General features: G+C 50.9%; 1 protein-coding gene across 1 annotated transcript; it reads right to left on the bottom strand.

The window, feature by feature from the left end:
* Nucleotides 1–939: 939 nt before the first annotated feature.
* Stat5a (signal transducer and activator of transcription 5A) lies at nucleotides 940–25,268 on the bottom strand. The gene is made up of 19 exons (NM_017064.2): nucleotides 25,229–25,268; nucleotides 24,347–24,484; nucleotides 23,908–24,064; nucleotides 22,627–22,716; nucleotides 20,251–20,425; nucleotides 11,292–11,422; nucleotides 10,929–11,080; nucleotides 10,339–10,494; nucleotides 9,769–9,948; nucleotides 8,521–8,608; nucleotides 8,321–8,443; nucleotides 6,904–6,996; nucleotides 6,449–6,655; nucleotides 5,879–5,973; nucleotides 5,638–5,768; nucleotides 5,037–5,192; nucleotides 4,395–4,446; nucleotides 4,035–4,139; nucleotides 940–2,285 (listed from the first exon to the last, which is right to left on the bottom strand). Exons 2-19 carry the CDS (start codon nucleotides 24,472–24,474, stop codon nucleotides 2,123–2,125), a joined length of 2,382 nt encoding a protein of 793 aa, NP_058760.2. The 5' UTR covers nucleotides 24,475–24,484; nucleotides 25,229–25,268; the 3' UTR covers nucleotides 940–2,122.
* Nucleotides 25,269–25,479: the final 211 nt, after the last annotated feature.

The raw sequence follows: 25,479 nt of genomic DNA, 5'->3' as shown, positions 1-25,479 counted from the left end.
TGGGGACAACTTGCAGACACTTCCCTGGCTGGTGGCTGCAGGGCCCCTGGGCAGTCAGTAATGATAATTCAGGAAAAGGCCACAGACAAGGTGTCTGCCTGTCCTCAGCATCTCCCCACCTACTCCACTCCCCACTCAGTACCTTGGAGCCCAGCCCAGTACTGGGTGCCTCTGTGAAAGAGACCAGCGCTTCCCCCCCACCCCCGCAGAGACGGAAGCAGAGATCGGTGCTTAGCATGGGGGGGGGGGACCCTGCTTCCAACCCCCAGCCACCCTGGGCCTCCCTGGGACAGGCTGTGGACTAAGCCCCTGCCCCCAACCATGCTTTGAGCTCTGAGGTAACCTGTCTTACAGTTCCTTGTGCTCCAACCCTTAGCCCTCAGGAGTGTGTTCCTAAGTCCAAGGCCCCAACCCCAGGGCTGGACTAATTGTACCCGGGTGTCAGAGGTCAGCCAGGGCAAGTCGGGCCTCTCTCTGTCCTGACCAGCTTTCTTTGCTCTCTCAGTCTACGGCAGCAGTTGGCTGGTGTCACCTGCTAGGCTCTGGGAAGAGGCCAAGGGGATGAAGGACTATTGCCCAGGCTCTACTGCCCCTGGCCACAGGAAGGTTGGCAGGCACTGGCACTGGCCCCACTGATTGCTGAGGGGGCAGCTGGAGAGGGGCAGCCTGGTTCAATGGCTTTGCTCTCCCCACCCAGACCCCTCCCCCAGCCATTCTTTCATCTTCTTTCCCCAAGACTGTAAGCCCCTGCGTTCCTGGGCAAGTAGCCCCTAACACACACTCTTTATTTAGCTTTCTGACACGTTCTAGGGCAGCACCCTTGAGATCACAGCAGAGGGAGCAGAGGTAACTCCAAGCTAAAATGGGAACAAAACAACTTCAGCTTTAGTAAGGCCCACCCATCACCAGCCCAAGTAAACCAGAAGGCAGACTGGTAGATTTGCAAAAACAAACCCAACAGAAATTTTATTCAAAAACACTGTTTCCATAAATGTGAGTTCTATGTACAAAATATAAAAACCATCCCTCTGTGCATCCTCTGCTTCCCTCAGGTTGGAAGCCAGGACTCCTAGTCAGCTAGTCCTGGCCGCTCTATCACAGCCTCCAAGGGAAGAGCTGCCTGCGAGAGGCCTTCCTAGACCACAACCCATGTTGCAACAAGGCAGGGCCTGTTCCGGGTCCTACCTCCCAGCAGAGTGGACCAGGTTGAGCCTCCCCCCTCACATACACACTGTGTTGCCTGCAGTAACTGGCAGCTCTGTTCCTTTTCGTGGGCTACAAGGTTTTCGCCCTAGGTCTCCTAATCCCAGGCACCCAGTATTCCCCTCCTTTCTGATAACAAGCAAGGTTGCAAGCAGGAAAGGAAGAAAGGCTGAGGCCAGGTGTGGTCATGCAAACCTATAATCCTAGCACTCCAGAAGCTGAGGCAGGAGGATCATTCATGGACAGCCTGGGATATATGGAGAGACCCTGTCTCAAAAAAGCAAAACAAAAAGCAAGGATGAATCTATATGGAAGGGTGAGGACATCGGATGGGGAAGAAGGGATGCAGACGAGGCCATTAGACCCGAATCCCATGTCCACGCTGGTTTGAGAACTGACACAGTCAGCTTTGGCAGCCGCCTGTGTTGGTGGGAACAGCTTATGCACATTGTGAGCGGTCACAAAATCCGCAGCCCATATTCACTAACGTATAAAGGGTTACTAAGGTTAGCCCCAATCTCCCTTTAGAGGGGTTCATCAGTTAGGCTACCACATGTGCGAGGACAGGTGCACGCACACCAGTCCGGAGGAAGCTTCTAGCTCAGGAGTAAAACTCCAACTTTAGTTGCATAAACTTGCCTCCCTTCCTTTTCTAGAATCATTTCACTCAGTGGCCCCTGGACAGGTGAAGGGCACTGGAGAAATAGGTTTGTCAGCAATGACAGGTTCAGCTCTTAGAGGAGAGGTCCAGGGGACCCTTGAGGTCTGAGTGAAAAGGCCACCACTATTTAGCCAGACCCCGCACTGTGGGCAAGGCGGAACTGCGAAGGTGCAAAGCCACTGGTATGAACAGGGATACAACTGACACGGGTTCTTCACACTGAAGGTGCTTTTCCAAGAGAAGCATGGAGTCCAGCGTTCAGGACAAGGAGCTTCTGGCAGAAGTGAAGAGGCCAGCAGGTGGGGAAAGGCGGGGGTCAAGACTGTCCATGGGCCGGCGTAAAAGTTCCTCCACATGCCTGGCAACATCCATGGTCTCATCCAGGTCAAATTCACCATCTTGGTCAAGGACAGGGTCGGGGCTGGCGAAGAGAGGGATGTTGGGGAAACTGGCAGGTCTCATGGCTCCAAACCCACATAGAGAGTCCTCAGGCTGCTCCTCACAAACACTGGGGTCTCACGTGAGGACCAGACCCGTGGCAGCCTGACTGGAACTCCCACCAGGGTGGACCTGGGAAGATAATCTACCACCACTCATTTCTCTTGCTTCATACAATGATCTCAGGGCGTGTTTTCCCCTTGCCCGCACTTGTAAGACAAGGTGACCGGCCTCTCACCTAGGACGTTCTTCACTTACGTATGCTACCACATCCTTCATGAAGCCCCTGTGGTGGTAGCTTCTGGCCACTAACCACCAATCCTTCAACCACCTTCAGGTGAGAATTAGGAACATGGAGCCGCCTGTAGCTAGACTCAGAATCTAGACCTTGGCTGGGTGTGGTAGTGCAGGCTTGTAAGGCAGAGACAAGTGGATTTCTTTGTTCCAGGCCAGCCGAGACTACATAGACTCTGTCTTTTTGTAAAAAAGGGAAAAGAGTTGGAGCCTAGGCCCTGAATGACAATGGCATTATGAAACTTGTCCCTTTGAACAATACACATTGCTAGTGAGAACTTTTAAAGGAGGCTGGGCGGTGGCTTAGTCAGGGACTGCTTCACAACCAAGAGGACCTGAGTTAAGATCTGCAGCACCTACATAAAAAGCCGGGTGGGGCAGTGTGTGTCTGCAACCCCACCACAAGGGGATGGGGAAGGCAGACACGGGAGCGTCTTTGGAATCCATTGGTCAGCCAGCCTGGGAAAATGGAGAAGCTTCAGGTTTGGTGAGAGACAGAATCAGAAAATAAGGTGGAAAGTAATTGAGAAATATGTCTGGCTTTGACCTCTGGCCTTCACATGCATGTACACATGCACAGAGCCACATGGACACATATATACCATATACATAAATAATCATATAGAGGCCGATGATCCTACGGCTCAGTAACGCTTGTCAACAACTCAATCCCAATAACGTGAGTTCAATCCTGGAACCCGCAGAGTGGAAGGAGAGACCTGACTCACACAAGTTATCACACACACACACACACACACACACACACACACACACACACACACACACACACACTTTAAAACTTAAAAATGCAGGCAGTTCACAATTGCCTGTCCCTCCAGCTGCAGGAAGTCCGATGCCCTGTTTCAGTCATGTGTACACCCATGCACACGCTCATGATTTTAAACTTCAAAAACAGGAGAAAGAATTTAAGTCTTTGTCATTTCCACGTGCTGTCCAACTGCAGCGTGCTACCTTCCTAACCCCAGTCATCTGGCCTAGGCCACTATAGCTTAGAAAGGACAAACTCTGCGTCCCACTCCCACCCTGAATCCTCTCCAACAGCAGCAGCACTGTCTTATACCCTTCTGACAACCTTACAGGTAAAGGTCTTCCATCACCATTCCCTTTGATCCTAATCCCCACTCCTCCACGGTGGCGGGAACACCCACTGCCTCTAGTTTACACGTGCACCCGAGAACATTTTCTCTGGACCATATAGACTTTTCCAGAATGAGAAGAGTACCCTGGCTGTCTAGTTCCAAAATGCACAAGTTCCTGGCTAACTTCACCTTCCTACATCGTGGGCAGAGCTACAGCCTGGGCCTGGTCTGGATGGAGTCAAATCCAGGGGACCTCTGGATGCCTTTGTCCATCAAGAATCTAGCCCAAGGCCCAGCCCCAGTTTCTCCCCGTGGACCCCCATAAAACCACGACCTACTTCGGTGGGTACATGTTGTAGTGAGCCTGAGGGCACACCACTGGGGAAGGAGCCTGGTCCATGTAGGTGGCGTTGGCTCCAGCATCTGCAGAAGCATTGACAAACCTGCAGAAAAACGAAGTAGAACTCAGCCTCGGTGTCCAGAGAGACCAGTGGTACAGACTGGGGGAGGGGCTTCTAGCATACTCATGGCATTTGATCAAAGTGTCCCCCCACTGGGCTTCAGGCTCAGGCTGCGGCCATGAGGTCCTGAGTGCCATCCCAGGACAGTTGAATCTTTCCTTCTCAAGGGCTAAGCCACATTTCCCAGTATTGGAGGAAGAACAAGAAGGAGTCCCAGAGCTGGCTCCGGACACTTACTCAGGGACCACTTGCTTGATCTGTGGCTTCACGTATCCGTCGACTGCTTTTGCTGCCGGGCAGGGTTGAGGGAGGGGGGAAGAGCTGTGAGTACAACATGCCCTGGTCCTCCTGCCCACACCACCCTGGAGCTTTCTGAGGGATGTGATTTCAAGGACTTCCGATAAACCCCTGCTAATGGATCCAGCCTGGGGGCCACTGGGATCCCTGGCTTCAGTCCTATCCTCTATCTGGTTTCTTTCCCAGCCACTTGCATGCCTGCCAAGGAAATGGCACCAACAAGCTACAAACCCCACCAATGGACGGGACATAGAAAAGAAGAGCGCATCGATTTCTCTCTTCTAATTTAACTTGGGGCAGGTTGAGGGGGCCACAGAAAGTGGTGAGAGCTGCTGGTTAGAGGGGCAGAAGAGTAACACCATGGGAATGCCCCAGCTCATCCCTCAACTCTTTCACCTCCTCCTCAGGTAGAAATGTAGAATTGAGACCTCAGCTTTCAGCTTAGGAGAGAAGCAAGCTGGGGGGTGGGGGGCAGGTTTCACTTTCTCTCTCCTCAGGTGTGAGCCCTGAAATCCGCCATGCTGAGACTCAAAGCCCATAAGGGAGACGGCCCTGTCCAGCCTTCCTGGAAGCAGGACTCACCAAGTACAGGAGTGTAGTACTTGGCAAAGACCTCATCCTTGGGTCGGTCTGGGAACACGTAGATGAGGTAATTCAGATCCCCCAGGCGGTCCGCCAGGGACCGAATGGAGAAATCCCGAGTGGTGAATGGCTTCAGATTCCACAGGTTTCGGTCCGCTGTAAAAAGAATAATTTGTCCCAAAAGCTGCTTCTCACCGCCCCCGAGGAACTTGGGATTTTAGGAAGAATTGCTTTAAAAAAAAAAAAAATCAGAGTCTTTCCTAGCACGCACTACAACCCTAGCCTTCCTGCTTTTGCACTCAAGGGAGCTCATACTGGAACATTCTACTCATCAAACTGTGTGGAAGGGTGGGGACGGCATGAAACTTAAAGGTCTCGCCAGGTGTCTACTCTCTGTGGAATCGGTGGTTTTAGGTTCCTGGAGACCAAAAGTCATGTGAAGAAGTGTCATTTCCCTTCCCACACCTCCCATACTTGGAGCTCAGTTCCCGCCTCTGCCAGAAGTGGGAGACAGCTAAGGACAGAGGTGCTCATGGATACGGAGTGAGGAAATGGAAGACAGAGCTCATGAGGTTGGAGTGTGGGCAAGACGGGAACTCACGGGAGTCAAACTTCCAAGCAATGGTGATGCCCCCGATTTCCGAGTCGCTGAATCGCAGCAGAAAGGTCCCATCTGGCTTGTTGATGAGCAGGTCATGGGCCTGCTGCTTGTTCACGAAACCCAAGATGGCCCTGCGTGTGTGGTACATTTGGTGTCATGGCTGGGAAGGTAGGCAACATTCGCAGAGCCTTCCACCCGCCTGCTCCTCCCGGCCCCCCTCCCCCAGGGTCCTGCTCCTTACCCATCATTCCAGTGGGGCTTATGATGCTTCTTCAGCACCTCCATCACCCCGTCGAACCACTGCCAGAAGGTATAGTTCCAGCCGGGCAAGTTCTCCTGTGAGCCCAAGGACACTCCAAGTCACAGCAGCCCAGAAGCCTCAGCTCCCACCACGCCACGAACTGACAGCCCCTAGTCAAGTCTTCACATTTCTACACACGGGGTCATCCTGTGAGTGGGGACTGAAGCTAAGAAGAGTGGTCTGGGCTGGAAAGATCCATCAAGGTCATTCTTGCCCCATCCTTTCATGGGCAGATGGAGAAACTGAGACACAAAGAGCAGGCAAGTCCTAAATATTAATGGCAGGCTCACGAGTGGTTCTCAGCTCAGGGTTCCCCTCATCGTCTTGCTTTGGGTCATGTGGCTGAACGTGGTCCCTCTTTGCATTTCTGTGGTTTAAGTGTCAACCTCTCCCGATTATGGGGAGTGTGGTTGGGAGTAGAGGATGGGTTGCTAGCCTGACTTCGAGAGAAAAGAAAGTGTGTCAGGGCCCTGATGGTCTCTGGCAGATAGCTGCCGGCCGGCCACTCACCCGGTTGAACTGGGACCAGGACACGGACATGCTGTTGTAGTCCTCGAGGTGGTTGCTGCTGCTGTTGAACAGTTTCTGTGCCAGGAACACGAGGTTCTCCTTGGTCAAGCCCCGGTTGCTCTGCACCTCAGCCTTGAACTTCATGTTGAGCGCCTCACACAGCTGCGGCCACAGCACCTTGTCAGGCACGGCAAATGGCACCCTGCCCTGAGAGGGGGAGAAGAAAAGACAAGAAAGGGAAGAGTGAGGGAGGTGGAAATGTACACACACACACACACACACACACACACACACACACACACACACACACGAGGACATGGTGGCAGCCAATGGGACAGGCACTCACTTCACCTTGCCCACCTCACTGTCCAGCTCAGCTCTGAGGCCTAAGGAGTTGGACTAACCTGAGGACAGTTCTAAGGCCTGGGGGCCAAGGGAGCAGGCCCAGAACTCACCGGCTCAGCAAAGGCATTGTCCCACAGCACGGTGGCAGTAGCATTGTGGTCCTGGCTGCCATGAACAATGACGACCACAGGGAGGGACAGGGTCTATGGAGGTCAGAGGGTAAGAGTTAAGGGTTTTCAACACAGCATGCCCTGTGCATAAGCAAGACACCTGACCCTTATCGCGAACCCACCATTCAGCCACAGGCCCGTCCCAACAGTTCTAAACACAAGCAAAACCCAGACAGCATGAGCGAGACTTGTTGGCCTATGCGTGTAGTCCCAGTGCTTGGGAGAGGGAGACAGGACTGTGGAGTGAAGGCTAGTCTAGGAGATATAGCAAGATTTTGTTCTAAAACAAAATCAGAGCGTCCTGGGGATATAGTTCTTCTTAGTCTATTGCTCAAGTAATTGCCGAACGCAACAATCGGGAGCCTGCAAGAGGTTCACAGGGAGTTACTGGGTAACTGGGCTGAGGCAAGAGAACTCAGAGCTCCATAATTTTTCCTTCGTTTTTTTCAAGATGGGGTAGCCCTGGCTGTCCTGAAACCCACTCTGTAGAGCAGGTTGGCCTCAAATTCAGAGATCTACCTATCTCTGCCTCTGGAGTGCTGGGAATGAAGACATGCACCACCACTGCCCGGCTTTGATACTTTGTATTCTATTATATTGCATGTGATACTTTGTATTATATTGTATGTGATGTGATATTTTGTATTATATTATATTGCATGTGATATTTTGTATTATATTATATTGCATGTGATATTTTGTTGTAGTTGTTTCCTCTCCTGCCCTTCAGCCCCTGGGGCTGTTTGTGTGTTCGTATTAACAATTTTTGCTTAGTTTTTTTTATTTTTTTCTCGATTCTATTTTTTTTTTCTTTTTTTTCTTTTTTTTTTTTTTCCGGGGCTGGGGACCGAACCCAGGACCTTGTGCTTCCTAGGTAAGCGCTCTACCACTGAGCCAAATCCCCAACCCCGCTTAGTTTTTTTTAAAAAAAAATTGTTTATTTTTTATGTATGAGTGCTCTGTCTGAACATACACCTGGATGCCAGAAGAGCATCAGATCTCATTACAGATGGCTGTGAGCCACCATGTGGTTGCTGGGAATTGAACTCAGGAGCTGTGGAAGAGCAGTCGGTGCTCTTAACCTCTGAGTCATCTCTATAGCCCTTTTTAGCTTTTTGAGACATGATCTTCCTTGGTAGCTCAGGCTGGTCAGGAACTTACTACGGAGCCTAGGTCGGCTCTGAACTTGTAGTCTGCCTGCTTGGCTCCTAACTCCAGGGATTACAGATTACAGATTAGATGGATTACACCATCCCCACTAGTTCAGTCTGCAGCTTTCTCACCGGAGCCGGGTAACCCCGGCAGGTCCCTTAACTGAGCTGGATGGCCCTCATGGGAGGAGCAGCTGGAACCTCACCTTCACCTGGAACACCAGCTCGTTGCTGCCAACGCTGAACTGAGACTCAAACAGCACCGTGAACTTCTCCTCCGTCACAGACTCGGCACCGCGTCTGTCAGCACGCTTGATTCTTTTCAGTGACTGCAAAGCCAAGGATAAAATGGCCACCAAGCCCCAATCCTGGATGGACCTTCCCTCCAAGGCGGACCGGTCCTCACCATGTTTCTGAAGTGGGCACTGAGGGTGCCTGTGGCCTGGTGGTACTCCATGACGCAGCAGTTGTTCAGGATCTCGCCACTGTAATCACTGCAAAGAGAGAAGAGCTCAGTGCCAGTGCGGTGCCAAGGTCTGGTCCCAGGAAGGGCCTTGTGCACACTAGACAGGCACAGAATCATTAACTGACATCCCTGGGCCTGAGAGACATGTTTTAATGGGACCATCATAAAAGATGGGGAAGGGCTGGAGAGATGGCTCAGTGGTTAAGAGCACTGACTGCTCTTCCAGAGGTCCTGAGTTCAATTCCCAGCAACCACATGGTGGCTCACAACCATCTGTAATGGGGTTGGGTGTGTCTGAAGACAGTTACAGTGTGCTTATATACATTAAGTAAATAAATAAATCTTAAAAAAATAAATAAATAAAAAATAAAAAAGAAAGAAAGAAAGAAAACTCAGCTGTCCCCTCCTCCCTGACCTTCACTAGCCACTCCCTATCCAACCGTGACCTGATGTGACTCTTCAGGAACTTTGTTTATTTTGTAAGGCAGTCTCGCTAGGTAGCCCTTGGCTGGGCCAAAACTCTCTATGTAGATCAGCCTGGCCTTGAACTCACAGAGATTCACCTGCCTTGGCCACCCGAGCACTGGCATCCAGGTGGGCACCACCATGCCCAGCTGAGTTTGCTCGTCATGGGTTTTTTGGTTTGGTTTTGTTTTGTTTTTGGACAGAGTCTCTTGGTTGCTCAAGCGGGCTTCAAACTGACCGTGGAGCTGAGGGCGGCTTTAAGTTCTTGATCCTCCTGCCTCTGCCACCCTAGAACTGGGCGTGTGCACCCACTCCAGTCTCTAAAGGTCAGTTCTTACCACCAGCCACACGAGGCACAGTAAGTGTGTGCACCTGCCCGCCAGAGAGCTGTGCCAGCCATGACAGTTCACTGAACCAAGAAGGTTAAAGTCAGTCAGTGTTCCAGTTAGGAAGTAGGCAAGTTCTCTTCTGATCAAGGTTGCGTACCCACTGCTCTCAGCACGCGTGATAGGACAGCATGGCAGGGGTAGTGTCTATCAGTACTGGCTCCCTACTAGGTGTCACACAGGCAGGGCTGAGGAAGCAGAGTGAGAGGGGTGTACTATGGAGAACCAGGAACACGTGAATGCCTGGAAGGGATGAAGCCTGGGCTATGCCCACTACAGACCCCACCCAGCACCAACGGGTGCGGGACGGGGGTGGGGGGAGGGGAAGCACACTCACTTGCGGGTGTTCTCGTTCTTGAGCAGGGACTTGGCCTGCTGCTCGCTGATGATGGTCGCCTTCACCTGCGGAGGGTTCATGTGCACGTTCAGCTTCCCGCCCACCAGCAGGCGCACGGTGGCCGCGAACTTGGTCTGGGTCTTCAGGACCTGAGGAGGCTGCTTCTCGATGATGAACGTGCTGCAGGGGACACAAGTGACCAGACGGTTGCCAGACACTGGCCCAGGGAAGAGAGCTGGGGGGCCAGCTGGGAGGCAGGGTCTTCCTGTGGGACCTGATGGGAGAAGGAAGACAGGGAGAGGAGGGGCCTGGCCTCCTCCAGGAGAGGACGTGGGGTTGGAGACAGGTGTGAGGGGAGCTGGAGGCTGTGGTGCTCCCCCCAGTGTCCCTGACACACACTGGGGCAGGGCAGCCACAGCAGCAGGGCTGTTGGAGCCACAGTGGATGGGGGAAGGGCAGCCCAGCAGGACTAGGGCAGAGCTCTGGGTTTGGACAGTTCCAGGGCCTCAACGTGCCAACCCCCCAGGAACTGCCATGTCCCTCTGAGCACGGCCAGGAGGCAGCAGTCACCTGGTGACCAGGGCTGAGATGATGTCTGTGATGGTGGCGTTGACCTCGGCCAGCATCTCCTCCACGGGGCCAGGGATGGGCAGCTGCTGGCACAGGTGCTCAGCCCTGCGGATCTGCTGCCGGTTCTGCCAGATGATCTCGGCCAGCTTCTCACACCTGCAAGGAGCCCAGGGCCTTCAGAGGGACAGGGGCTTCTGTTCCAGCCCAGGTCAGGGGAGGAGGATACAGGATACGCTTCCTCCTTCCCAACAAAGCACCGTCCCCCACCCCTAGAAAGGTGCTGGCCTTGGTCACAGCTACCCTGCACAGGCACAGAACAGAGTCCCACTTTCCAAAAGCAGACAACTGTTAGGGTGGCCCCAACTTGGCACCAACCAGCTCAAGAGCAGCCCTGCCCGTTCCAAGACCCCACTATCCCTTGGGGGAGGTGGCACAGGCATGAGGAGCCAAGTCCCACCAGGAGCCAAGATACTGCCAAAGTGAGAGCTGTCATGGACGGTGGGAATCTGCCGCTCACGCCAACGCAGGGACAGAAGAGGTGGCCGGCATCCTCACCCGAGCTGCCCATCCTGCCCACCTCTCACCCTCACCAGGACTGCAGCACGTCCAGGCTGCCCTCGGGGGGACCCCCGTTCCCGGCCAGCTGCTGCCGCCGCTTCCACTGGATCAGCTCGTCGTCCAGGATGATGGTCTGCTGCTTCCTCAGCAGCTGCAGGGTCTTCTGGTGCTTTTCAGCCAGCTCCTGTGTGAGGGCACAGCAGCTCTCTGGCTTCCGGGGAGCATTCCTCAGGGCCTGGCCTAGAACCCAGGGCCTGGGTCCCTCACACCCGCTTCACTCATGTGCACCCCAGGAGAGAGGGGACCTGCTCTCCCAGGCTCTGTCCCCCACCTGATGCCCTGAATCCCTGGTGGCAGAGCTCCCTCCCAGGGCAGAGGATGCAGGGCCCACTAACCACGCGGTACTGCTGCAGTGTCTGTGCCTCTCGCTGCAGCCAGGTCTCCAGGGACACTTGCTTCTGCTGGAGGGCTGTCTCCCTGCTCATGCGCTCCTGGGGGTTCAGCTGGGCCAGCTGGGCAAACTGAGCTGGAGGAGGGGACAAGTCATCATTTCTGATGTCCATCAGGAACCTTTTAGTATCTGCACTCATATGCTCTGGAGTGAGCTTCTCAGTCAGGCCTCCCATCCGTAACAAGTTAGGGTGCCTACGGGCATGAATGCCCAAGATCATGCCCTCAGAAGACAGCTTCTAGACTGCTCATAGGCTCCCACTGACTCTCCCCTGAGCAGTGGGAGTCAGTGTCCAGAGCGAAGCAGCAGAGGGCCCTACCTGGTGGCCCTTGTCTGCCCTCACCACACACTGTTGGCAAAGCCTCCCCATAGGGCTTAGAGATGGGCACAAGTAGCCCTGCTTTTGAAAAGCTGGGATGGGAGAGTTGGCTCCAAGGTTAACGGGACTGGCTACTCTTGCAGAGGACCTGGGTTCAATTCCCCACACCCACGTGGCAGCTCACAACTGACTGTAACTCCAGTTCCAGGAGCTCCAAGACCCTCACACAGACACACATGCAGGAAAAACACCAATTCACCGAAAATAAGAATAAATAAATCCTTTTTTAAAAAAAGCTGGGTGAAATGGCCAAATACCTTGCTTTCCTGTGTCTCAGTTTCCCCATTTGTAAAAGGGTAGAATCCTGACACTAGCCCAGTGGGCTACTATGGTGACCAAAAACCTGATGGTGCTGTAAAGTGCCTGTCACATATAGGATCTATGCAGGTTGGTCCTAATTGGTGGACAGACGAAGGTTACAAATGAGGGGTGACAGAGACAAGTCCTTTCAGCCCCATCCGTGACGTGGGAGCCCCATCCAGAGGACCTGGCTCTTCAACCTCATCCAGTCACCCTTGAGTTCAGCAGTGTTTTCTCAGGAGCAGTGTGACTGTCTGGGACTGCGTGGTGCCTGACCAGGGTGGGCCACCATGAGCTCAGCTGAGAAGGAGGGAGAGGCAGATAGACAGACGCACACAAGCATTGTACGGCCCCCTGGAATATCATTAGTGTAATGGGTTGAGTATGTTTGGCCCAGGGAGGGGAAGGTAGTCGACCTGCCACCAGGTTGCTGGCTGGTCACCTTGAGGAATGGTGCCACAGCTGGGGCTCAGTGTTGGTCTCTGCTGTTGGCAGATCTGTCACTCAGCAGCTGTAACCAGGTCAGCCTTGGTGAGTGGAAGTCCATGTTGTTGAGCCCAAGCATAACCTCCATCTCGGCCACCATGGCCACTTTGTTCATGTGCTTATTGAGCAATGGCAGGGATGGCTGGGGAAAGAGGCTGACTGTCCACAGAACGGGTCATCCTATCCACTTGATTATTGAACTCCTCCTCAGCTGAAGTCATCTTTTGGTGAGCATTTACATGGGACACCGATATCTTCACATCCTTTACCCATTTGGAGAGATCTATCCACATAATTCTCCCCCAGAAGTCTTCCTCACCATTTTCCAATCGGGATCTTTCCAAGTCCCTGACCATCCAGCCAATCCATAGGCTACAGCCCATGAGTCAGTGAACAGTCGTACATCTGGCCATTTCTTCTTCCAAACAGACTGTAATACCATGTGTACTGCCCGAAGTTCTGCCCATTGTGAAGATTTTCCTTCACCTGTATCTTTCAGGATTGTCCTGGAAAGGGGTTGTAAGGCTGCAGTTGTCCACTTGCGGGTGGTGCCAGCATGACGTGACAAACCGACAACCAGGTCCTATCGTCTCTTTTTCAGTCTGGTGATCACAGGGACCCCCCCAATGAGACTACAGGTGCGTGCTTGGCAGCAGATGGCATTGTAGCAGGAGTAGAAACCATAGGCATTTGAGCAACTTCTTTCTTGGTTGTGGGAGGGGCCGGGTACAATAACCTATCTTAGAAGGAATATCTCTGAATGTCCCACACCACTGGATTCCTAAGAATTCCACTAAGGTAGACGGTCCTTGGAGTTTGGTTGGATTTATTTCCCAGCCTCTGATACACACATGTGTTACCATTGAGTCCAAAGTGGTTGCTACTTTCTGCTCACTTGGTCCAACCAGCATAATGTCATCGATATAGTGCACCAATGTGATATTTTGCCGAAGAGACAGACGATCAAGATTCCTTCTAAGGAGAGTTAATATATCCTATGTGTATCAGTAAAGGTATACTGCTGGCCTTGCCAACTGAAAGCAAATTGTTCCTGGTGGTTCTTATGGACAGGTACTGGGAAGAAGGCATTTGCTAGATCAACAGCTGTATACCAGGTACCAGGAGGTGTGTAAATTTGCTCAAGTAATGAAGCTACACCTGGTAAAGCAGCCTCAAGATCTCCAGGCCAAGATCCAGGTCAGAAATTTGTATCTGCCAGCCTCAAGATCTGGATCACAGGTGAGCCCTGCGATTCTGCACTGTAGTTCATTCCACATATAGTCAAGTTGACAACCAGGAACAGCCATCACAATCAGCAAGATTCTCATAAGGAACAAGGTGAGGGGTGACAGGGCCTCACCATCAGCTGTTGGGAAGCCCACGGGTGGCAGGAACAGGTGGTGAAATGTAGTTCTAATACCCATGCGTGCATGTGGGGATGGGTGTGTCTATGCAGGGGCAGGTGCTGAAGCATGTCTCCGTGTGTGTGTGCATATCTGTGTATATGTTATGTCAGAGGTGGGTGTTGACCTAGGGATCATGAAACTGAGGAGGGCACCAAACTCAATGTATAGCCAGGGATAATCTCGAACACTTATTCTCCAGTGCTGGGGCCACGGATGTAGCCCATCATGCACAGTTGTCTGTGGTACTGGGAATTGACTGACTTCCTGCATGTCCCGCTAGTGCTCTACCAGCTGAGATCCATGCTCAACCCTCACCCCAGCACCCTTTTCACATTTGAGAAGAAATCGCGAGACACGTGTGGGACAGAGTGATGCAGGGAACACAAACCCAGCAGCTCAGCTCTCTCAGCTCGGCTCAGTGTCAAACAAGTTGAGGGTTGAAGCTACCGGCCATCTCCACTGCTGGCAGCCCTCCCCTGTGCCACATTAAAAGGACCCTGAATGCTGGCATTTACCACTCTCTTTAGTGGTCCTTGAGGCTCCCTGAATCCTTACTTAGGTCTAGTCAAGAAACCATGCAAACTGGCATGGCTCATTCAAGTTCCTGGCTGGCTTCCGAGAACCAAGTCACATTGACCTGATCCTTGCCCCAGGGACACACAAGCTGGGACAGACAAAAGCAACGCTAGCAAGCAGGACAAGCTCACGGGAACATGGTTCCCATTTTCCGGCAGTGTGGTGGGCGGAAGGACTACTGACTAGATTCAGAACTTCCTTCTGAACACAGGACTGCCAATGTCCTGGCCCAGACTTCCCTTGGAGGATCCCTTTAGATTTCTCCTGGCCATTTGCACAGGTTTCTGGGAAGGAGGCCAAACGATCCAAGACAACCAACCGTTGGCTCCATCGGAGGAACTGGGTCTTCCCTTCTGCAAACAGATCAGTACTTCGTGTTTTGATTTGCAGGGCTGGAGATCAAATCCAGAGCGCCAGGCCTGCCAGCCAAGGGTTCTTTGACTGAACTCTATTTCCAACTTTCTGTGCTTACAGTATCGAGCTGGATAAATGAGACAAAGTGACTCCACCTACATATGGATACAAACCTCACTCAGAACACAAAGCCAGTGCTGCACACAGGCAATGGAAACGGCTCCCTTAAACACGGGTTGTCAGGAGGTGATAGTACACACCCGAAATCCCAGCCCTTGGGAGGCTGAGGCAGCTCAAGGCCATTGCCAGGTACACAGGGAGGCTGGGGCCTGGCTGAGCTTAAAAATGAAATAGAATAAATACAAAGTCAAACTCAATAGGGCGATGTCTGCATTATGAACCCTTTTCATGCTACGACTAAGTCTTGCTACATTATAAATTTTTTAAAAGCATGGATAGGGGGCCAGTGAAATCGCTCCATGGTGGAAATGTTTACCTGCAAGCATAGGGACTTGAGCGTGCATCCCGGCACCCACATAAAAGCCCAGCATGAAGGTGCTCCTCTGAAACCCCAGCTCCACAGAATGATGGGGGTGGGGTGAGGGTGGGAGCCAGAGACGGAAGACCTCTGAAGCTCCGAGAGCTCCAAAATTATTATAGAGAAAAACTGACGAGATGCTAGCTACCAACCTCTGGCCTCTATATGCAGAAGTGCACAAGAACACCATGCTCACATGCACATATGCACACGTGCATACATGCACACATTCTTACATGCACAGAAGAAAAGAAGAAAGGAGGGCGGCAAAAGGAAATTTAGGTACAACCATGATAAACTGGGAGTGGCAGCCACCTTTAATCCCAGCACTTGGTAGGCAGAGCCAGGTGTATTTCTGTGTGTTCAAGGCTAGCCTGACCTACGTAGTGAGTTCCAGGATTGTCAAGACTACACAGTAAGATCCTGTCTTTTTGTTTTTGTTTTTGGTTTTTTTTTTAAGGGATATGACAGATACTCAGCATTTAAAACTTCTCACTATTTTTATTGTTCTTCCAGGGGACCCCAGTTTGATTCCCAGATCCTGTGTCCTAACTTACAATTGCTTATATCTTCAGAGTGCACACACACACACACACACACACACACACACACACACACAAACACACACACACACATAAAAATAAAATAAATTCTAAAATAAAAAAAGGAAGGAAGGAAAAAGAAAGAGAGAGAGAGAGAGAGAGAGAGAGAGAGAGAGAGAGAGAGAGAGGTGGGCATGACAAAGCATATCTGTAATCCCCTGGAGGATCATGAGTTCAAAGCCAGCCTAGGCTACATGGCACAACCTTGTCTCAAAAGTCTATAAATAAATAAATAAATAAATAAATAAATAAATAAATAAATAAGAAAGAAAGAAAAGAAAAAACCATTCCAGAATTGTCAGAATGCTTGATCAGAAAAGCAAACTAATCATAAGTGTTTGTACCTGCACCTGTTAACAGTTTCAAAATCCCTACAGGAAGTGCTTACAGAAAGCACTAGTCATGGGAGGATATTCTGATGCCTCTCTTTTAGTAGTTGATGAAATCAGCTAAAACAGCAACAATAAAAAAATCCCAAAACAGGGGCTGGGGATTTAGCTCAGTGGTAGAGCGCTTACCTAGGAAGCGCAAGGCCCTGGGTTCGGTCCCCAGCTCCGAAAAAAAGAACCCCCCCCCCAAAAAATCCCAAAACAAACAAACAAAACCAAAGAACCCTGACAACCACCACCACAAAAACTCTTTTGAAATAAAAGGGTCACCAGCCTGGTTAGGGGGTGCTTTCTGGAAAGCACAAAGACCCAAGTCCCAAGTTCAATGGCCAGGACTCACGTTAGAGAAGAGAGCCATCTCCTACAAACTGTTCTCTGACTTCCACATGCCTACAATGGCATTCATGCCCGCCCAAGCACACACAATAAATAAATGTCATTTTTAAAAGATCGAAAGAGGTTGGGGATTTGGCTCAGTGGTAGAGCGCTTGCCTAGGAAGCACAAGGCCCTGGGTTCGGTCCCCAGCTCCGAAAAAAAGAATAGAAAAAAAAAAATTATTGGATAAAAGATCGAAAGACCAAGATCTGCAGTTTTCAAAGAGTCATTTAAAGGACCCCCGGTGAGCACCCGAGACCCTCAGAAATTTCCCTCAGGAAGGGAAACCATTTTTCACAAAGTCCTAAGACCTCAATTGCCTTGATACTTGTTTTGTCTTTTGCTTGAATTTCTTTAACTTGTCAAATTACATAGTATATGGATAATAGACCAACACAGCAAAAAGAGTTTGTTGAAAAATGTTTGAATTTTCTTACTGTACAGTACCAATGTTGTACACAAAAATCATTGCAAATGAATCTTGGAGTTTTAACTGGTAACTTTATGATTGGGGGTAATAATGACTTTTTAATTTTCTTATTTTAAAATAATTTTGATTTTCTCTTTGATAATTTTTTTAAAGATTTATTATATATGATTACACTGTAGCTGTCTACAGACACACCAGAAGAGGACATCAGATCCCATTACAGATGGTTGTGAGCCACCATGTGGTTGCTGGGATTTGAACTCAGGACCTTTGGAAGAGCAGTCAGTGCTCTTAACTGCTGAGCCATCTCTCCAGCCCTCTCTTTGATAATTTTACACACACACACACACACACGCACACACACACACACACACACACACACACACACACACACACACACATATATATATATATATATATATATATATATATATAGAGAGAGAGAGAGAGAGAGAGAGAGTCATATTTACCCTGCCATGTGTTTTGAATCGGGGATGTGGTTTCCCTATGTAGCCTAGGCTAGTTTTAGACTCCTCATCCTCTTGCTGATAGCCCTTTTTCGGTGCTGAGATTATAGATAAGCACACCAAGCCTGGGTCTTCTATCCTTTCTGTTTTTGTAACAGGATCTAATTTAGCCCAGGCTAGACTGAACCTGCTGTATAGCTGAGGATGACCTTGAACCTCTAATCTTTCTCCCTCCAACACCCAATTACTGGAATTACAGGCCTGGGTCACCATGTTCAATTTATGCAGACAGAACCCAGGACCTCTTCACTTTGGGCGAGCAAACTACCAACTGAGCCACATCCCCAGCCAGAGGCTTCACTCTTGATATCTAACAAGTGTGCCATGGAATTTTCCAGCGGCTACAAGACATTACCACAGATTGAAAGCAAGACACGGCTATCTTTTATCAAGGCTGCCATGAAAGAGATTTGCAAAGACAGTCATGCATTACTTAAGGGTGTGGATATATTCTGAGAAATGCATGGTTAGGGGATTTGTCATTGTGTGGACATCAGAAAACTTCACAGATTAGAGGTCACGGCTTACTACATATTCAGGCTATATGGTATGAAACATATAAGAGCCCCGTTCCATTGATGACCAATGCATTGTTGTGTGCTACATGACTATCTGAAAGCCACTCTGGCAGGGGTTGGGGGTGGTGCACACTTTTATTCCCAGCTCTTCGGAAGCAGAGACAGGCAGATCTCCGTGAGTTCGAAGCCAGCCTGGTCTACAGAGCGAGCTCCAAGGACAGCCAGGGCTACACAGAGAAACCCTATGTGGAAAAACTAAAGGGGGTGGGGGAAGGCCACGTCTCTTCTATTCACTAAATTTGACTTTGGAAAAGTCTAGAGTATTTTTTTAAATTATTTATTTAATGTATATGAGTACACTGTAGCTGTCTTCAGACACACCAGAAGAGGGCATCAGATCCCATTACAGATGGTTGTGAGCCACCATGTGGTTGCAGGACACTGAACTCAGGACCTCTGGAAGAGCAGTCAGTGCTCTAAACTACTGAGCCATCTCTCCAGCCCCGAAGAGCAAATTTTTTTAAATTCTCCTTTTATGGTTACATTACCAAATTTCTGCTTTCTCTGTTGTTTAAGGTGACAGCCATAGAAGACCCATTCTTTTCAAGCACACAAGATGTTTTCACCAAGACAGAGCGTATTCTGGGCCATATCAAAGTCTCGGTAAAGTTTTAAGTTCTGAGAAGGTACGGAACATATTCTCTAGGCTAGGTAGAGTTCAATAAAAAGATAGTATCAGGGCTAGTAAAAGTGCAACGTTGAAACATAGCAGACAGATGGAAATCAGACAATGCGTTTCTAAACAAAACACAGGTGACGGGATTAATCACGAAACAGACTGGAACTACTTCAAAGTGAACGCTATGAACACACAGAGACTCTTAAAAAGCACAGGGCACCATAAAGCCGGTTGTAGAGGAAGATTTACATCTTTGAAAAATATACCTAGAGAGAGCACAAGATTTACTCCTTCCAAAGCTTGAACCTCTGTACTCAGGAGGGCAAGGGAGGGTGGATGTCTGTGAGTTTGAATCCAGTCTGGTCTACAGGGCGAGTTCTAGGTCTTCCCGGGCTACATAGTAAGATCTTGTCTCAACAAAATAAAAACCACTCTTTCTGTGACAGATACAATATTTTGTGTTGATAAGTATGTATAAATATATGTAGTTGGGTTTTTGCTTATACACTTATATATCTCAATACATAGGAAAGTACTGAACTCCAGAGCTAAGCCTCTACCTTTGGAAACAATCGTTTCTTTTTTTTTTTTTTTTTTTTTTTTTGGTTCTTTTTTTCGGAGCTGGGGACCGAACCCAGGGCCTTGCACTTCCTAGGCAAGTGGTCTACCACTGAGCTAAATCCCCAACTCCGGAAACAATCGTTTCTTTCCCCACACTGCTACTCTAACAGCCAGTGACAAACTACAGAGCTAGGAGATAGCAGAAAACTTTCAGTCACCTGGCCTCTAGGACCAGGTCCCCTTAGACAGTCGAGTAGAGGGAAGGCCGCTATACTGGTTCTTCTCAGCCCAGTCAACCGGCAGACTCCATGTCAAGTGCTCCCTCTGGTTGGGGCACACTTGATCCATATCTTTTTGTTTGCTCACATTTCACTGTCTGCCGGAGTCTAGGGGGAGACTCTCGGTTAGGAAGATAACAGGGCTTTATGACCTATCTCTGGTGAAGATCTGGTCCTGCAACTTACAGGCAACCTAGGCTGAGTTATTTGTTCTCTTTAAACTTCCCTTGTAAAACAAAGACATCAAGCTCTGCCCTCTGCAGGCTCCTTGGGAGGTTGCCTTGCATTGTATATGCAAAGGACTTAACTCAGCACCTGGACCACTGTGGGCAGTGCTGGAACCATGGAACCCTTGGAAGCCACGGTGGTTCTTACTAGGTTTTGGGCAGAGTGCCCAAGGGATGGTGAGCCTCCTCTGACCATCGCCCGCTGGAGATCACAGAATGTTTCTCCCTCCCACCTGCAAGATGCCCGCAGTGTCCTGGATCCTGTTCCAGGCCTCACCTTGGATCCGCAGGCTCTCCTGGTACTGGATGATGAAGTACTCTTGGGTCTGCTGCAGCTTCTTCAGCTCGCTCTCCGTGTCCTGTGTGATCAGGCGCAGCTCCTCAAACGTTTGGTTGATCTGAAGGTGCTTCTGGGACATGGCGTCAACCAGGACACCAGCAGGGGAGCTGCACTGGGGACAGAATAGGTTGAGTGAGCTGGGTGGGTGGTGGTGGTACACGCCTTTGATCCCAGCACTTGGGAGGCAGAGGCAGGTGGATCTCTGTGAGTTCTGGGACAGCCAGGGCTATGCAGAGAAACCCTGTCTTGAAAAACCAAACAAAATGAAAAGAGCAAACGACCAAACAAGGATAGACTCAACAGAAATGTCAGGAGCTGTGTACCAGGCAGAAAGGAGAACAACATCAGACACCCCAAACTCCAAATCTGGGGTTAGAAGGGAGGGCTAGAGGATGCCAGAATTGGAGCAGAAAGGAAAAGGAGAAGTTAAACACGGGGCTTGGCAAATAATTGACAGTCTGCGGCAGCAACGTCTGTGTCCGTCTGGTTTACCCTAGAGAATACGGAGAATCCATCAAATCTCCTTTAGAGAAACTAGGAGGGGACACCTGGCAGGTATCCCATGATCTTCCTAAGGATGGCATGCGTGCCTCAACGCCACAGTTATCTACTGACGCAATGCCACTGACTACACTAAGTGCTGGGGACAAGTAAGAGGCAGAGCCTGTGCACACACACGGCCTTTGCATCCTCCCTCAGTCCTGGAGGGACAGGGAAAGAAGCAAACCTGTCACAGTGGGCATCCTGGAGACCCCTAACATAAAGTGACAGGGAGAGAGACATCACGGATGTCTCTTTGAATTCCATCACTCCTACAACGTCTGGTTGAGAGGCCACCATGTAGTCAGGGACTTTCAAACTAAGTGTCCTCAAAACAAAATCTAAGCTCCTTGGCCCGGCTTTAGCCAGCCTGGCAGGTGGCCTCTGTCTGCTGCCTGTCGCCAGTGTGCATCAGGTATGTGTGCTTTTCTGCACCTTCTGTCCCTTCAACCTCGCCTATGCCTGCCCCAGGGCCTTTGCACTTGCTATGCGATCAGCCTGGAGTGTTCTGGCAGCAGATCTTCCTGAGATGGGCAGTTTTCAACCCCATATTGTAGACACCGAGTTTCTCAACCCAGGTGACTTCTTTTGCGCGCTCTTTTTTTTTTTTGGTTCTTTTTTTCGGAGCTGGGGACCGAACCCAGGGCCTTGCACTTCCTAGGTAAGCGCTCTACCACTGAGCTAAATCCCCAGCCCCTTTTGTGCGCTCTTATAGGTGGCTCTGCAATCTCTACAATTCAGGGACGCAGAACTGGCTGCAGTGCCTGGCTCTTGACTCCATGCCCGTTGGGGCTCCCCACTTGGTTCTCTTGCTGCGCTAACCACTTGCAAGTCTTCAACCATCGGGCAACACCAGCACCTTCCTGACCCAAAGTACACCGCTGTTATTTTAGGATACGAAAGCGATCCTTCACCCTTGCTCCTTCCCTCCTCTGTCCCCTCAGGACACAACCCTGTCAGATGCCCTGTGTTTTCCTACCACTCAGCTCACTCCGAGTCCTGTCTTTGCTGAGACTCCTAGGCGGAGACTGCTCTGCTTCAAGTGTTTATTTTATTTTAAAGACTTATTGAGTGGATGCGTGTGCGTGTGCGTGCATGTGTACAGGTGTGGGGCTTTCTCTTCAGTCCTGTGGTGTGGCTGTCCATACTCAGCATGCATACAAATTCATTTCATCCTCATAATAACCCTATCAGGAAAGTACTGTGGCTATAGACATTTTACAACAGTGGGGCCTGGGGAGGCACTGGTAGAGACTCGATTAGCAGGTTTGAAGCCCTGGGTCATCATCAGAAGCCAGGAAAGGAAGAACAAAGAAAGGAGAAGATGAAAGAGAAGCTGGGGAGATAGTCCAGCATGAAGAATGCGTATATTGCCCTGGCACAGGACCCGAATTTAGTTTCCAGCACCCATAGATAGGCATCTCACAACGGCCTGCAGCCCTTGGGGACCTGATGCCTCTAGTTTCCAAGGTCACTTGCACACGAGGTTAAAAGGTAAAAGTAAGATAACTCTTTATTTTTTGCGAAAGGCAGAGAAAGGGAAGGAAATGAAAGAAAAGAATTAGAGGCTTAGAGAGCCAGGGACTGGGCCCGGGGGGGGGGGGGTCACTTACTCTGTCCACAGCCTAAAATACACCGTCTCTCACACCTGCCCCTGTCTTTTATTTCTCCTGTGCTCTCCTCTTAGCCGCATTACATAAACACAGTGGGATCTAGAGAGGAAGTCATATGAAGGCCTCCCCAGCTCCTCTGCCCACGCCTACAGGCACTCACATTGTTGGCTTCTCGGACCAGCCTCTGTTCATTGTACAGAATGTGACGGATACAGCGAACCAGCTCCATGGGACAGCGGTCGTACGTGTTCTGAAAGAGGACACAGGAACCACCAATGGCCACCTGGTTCTGACCATGCTGGCTTCCTTGCTGGCACTCCTTCCTCTCCCCTAAGTCTCTCAGCTTTTCCCCCAGGAGCCCCAGGATCATCAGACACCTCCAACTCTCTTTGCCCCTCCCCTCCCAGAACTTCTTACTGGGTTTATAGTGATTGAGAAACGCATACTCTAAACATAAAATTGCTTCCAACCTCCCACCAGCATGGACTCTCTTGAGCATGGAAATCCTACGACAGAAACTCAAACTGTTCTCAAGTCATGGATGGGAAAATTGATGTTCAGATAGGCTAGGCATGTGTCCTGAGGCAAATGAGAAAGAGAGACAGACAGAGATAAACAGAGAGAGACAGAGAGACACAGAGAGACAGAGACAGAAAGAGATGGAGCCAGAGAGACAGACACACAGAGAAAACAGAGACAGACAGACTTGGGGCATGTGAGGTCAGCATAAAGGTGCTTTCCGCTAGGCACCTGGCCCCGGGTTCCTATTTTGCTTCCTCTCCTGTTCTTTCTGTTTCTTCCTCTCTCTAGGATGAAATTTTATACCCCTTCCATCCCACTGTTTGGATGTAAGAGGGGTTCTCTAAGAAATACAAGTGGATTCTGATAAATGCTTGACCATGAACGCCACCCACACCCCTTTCCTGATTCCATAAAAGTTCCGCCCCCCACCCCATAGAAAGGAGATGTTCCTTTTGTTTTTCTCCCAATGCCTTTCATCCAGCTCTCACTCCAGGGCAACTCTGATTCTCTTCAGCGGCTGTCTTGATTTTAAATGAGCCCCAAGGGGAATGTCTGCTCGCCTTATTCCCTCGTTTCTAGACTGCCAGGCTTCCTTTGTCCTGCTGAGGGGTTCACCTGACTCAAGTCAGCCCCATCTCTACTGCTAGATCTCTATCCACAGGGCTGCTTCCCCACCAGGCTGGAAACACTCCCCTCCTCCCTCCCCACACACTCCCACCTCTTGCTTTGTAATATGTTAAAGGATCTGACAGGTCTGACTTAGAAAGAGGGGGTGGGGGAAGTTGAAGAAAAGTTGCCAGTAAGCTTTTGGTCACATGGTGACTCAGTGGCCAAGCCAGTAAAAATCCCAGGGGTTCTGATGCTGGGAGAGAAAGCTTAAGGGGGCCCCTTCCTGCCAAAAGCAAGCATTCGCACCCACCTGGAGCTGCGTGGCATAGTGCCCCAGCTTGATCTTCAGCAAAAAGCCATCTTCCCCCACCTGGTGTTCTGCCTTCTTCTGCAGCTCCTGCACCAGGCCCTCCAGGAGCTGGGTGGCCTGGCCTCGGTCCTGGGGATTGTCCAAGTCAATAGCATCCCTTGGAACGTAAAAAAAAAAGGGGGGGGGGGTTAAAGCAGCAAGAGGGATTCAGGGCTTACCAGTCCCATGAGACTTGCTCCTGGTAGTCGTATAAGCATCAAACTCTAGAAGGGTCTCCCCTCCGATAGCTTCTGTTCCCTCTTCCTGTTTCCCAGGGACACCACCCCTTCCGCACCAGGGCAGATAGAACCCGAGTCACACCAAACCACAAGAAGAGACCCTTGGCCTGGATAGCAGGGACACATTCTGAGGGTGAAGACTCAGGGCCTGGGGCACCTACCACGGCTGGCTCTCGATCCACTGGGCCAGGTAGTGCCGGACCTCGATGGGGAAATGTTGCCCATATAACACTTGCATCTGACGCAGAGCGTCTCCCTGCAGCTGCTGGGCCTGAATCCAGCCCGCCATGGCTGTTCACCTGGTGGAGAAGATAAGTCATTTGTTCTGCAGAAGTCTCTAGCCTGCCAGTGCCCTTCAGTGCCACCAAAGGACCTAAGGAGGTGAGGCCAGGCTCCTCCCTCACCCCAGGCACGCTTTCCTGTGCGGAGAAGAGAGATGACCACCCTTCCCTTCCAACAAGGAACCCTCGAGGCTGCCCTCCTCTCTTCCTGTCCCTTCCCTCCATGTCCCTTCGCTCCACGAAGCTATGCCCAAACTAAAGAAAGGGGTGGTCTACAAACCGAAAGAGAAACTTAAGACATAGAGGCCCACAGTCCCCAACTAGACAAACACAAAAATTCTTGCCACTCAGACTAGGACCCACACTCAATTTCTGGGAAGGTAAGCTCTTCTAACCTAAAAGTTAGGCCAATGCAGCTACAGCCACTGGAGGTGCAGGTCTCCCCAGGCACGTGTCTGGGGCTGTCAGAGAGAAAAGACTAAGGGGTCGACGCTATCTTCAGAGGAGCCCTGGGTTGCACTCCAGAGTCTGCCTGCTTCAGGTGGAGCCTGACAGTGTCAGTGTCCACTTCGCGAATCCACCCTTGGCTGCCGCCTGCACCGGTTTCTTGTCCCTGCTCCCTCTGAAGATCCCATTCGAAGCTGGGACCGATGCCTGTCCCGTGTCAGGCCGTGGGGACTCCAGGATGTTGGGTCCCAGGGACGTGGCTGCAGCCTAGATCCTGTCCACGCGCGGCGGGCTACGCCACGGAGACCCACTCACCTGGTGCTGCGGAGCGCCCGCGGCTGTCGCTCCGGGCTGGGGCTTCTGACGGCTCCTGACGGCTCTTGACGGCGGCGGCGGTGGAGGCTGTTACTACAGGAAGGAGCAGAGAGCAGCGATTTCCTCCTCAAAGGTCAGCTGCCTCCGATAGACCATACACAGCGCGCGAGCTCGCGCCAGCACCCCTCCCAGCAGCGGTCGCTCCCTCCTTGCCTCCGCCCTCGATCACCGGCTCCCCGGCGAGTGCGCTA

This window comes from Rattus norvegicus, chromosome 10 (genome assembly GCF_036323735.1).
Source record: "Rattus norvegicus strain BN/NHsdMcwi chromosome 10, GRCr8, whole genome shotgun sequence".
In the NCBI taxonomy this organism is placed as follows: Eukaryota; Metazoa; Chordata; class Mammalia; order Rodentia; family Muridae; genus Rattus; species Rattus norvegicus.
This window is presented reverse-complemented; position numbering and strand designations above follow the sequence as displayed.

Excerpts from the sequence above, each read along its gene's own strand:
- Stat5a (NM_017064.2), bottom strand. The coding sequence starts at position 24,474 with ATGGCGGGCTGGATTCAGGCCCAGCAGCTGCAGGGAGACGCTCTGCGT. Across the intron at positions 11,081-11,291 it reads CACTGCAGCAGTACCGCGTG|GAGCTGGCTGAAAAGCACCA; the intron begins GTTAGTGGGCCC and ends GCCCTCACACAG. Across the intron at positions 5,193-5,637 it reads TGCTTGGAAGTTTGACTCCC|CGGACCGAAACCTGTGGAAT; the intron begins GTGAGTTCCCGT and ends TTCTTTTTACAG.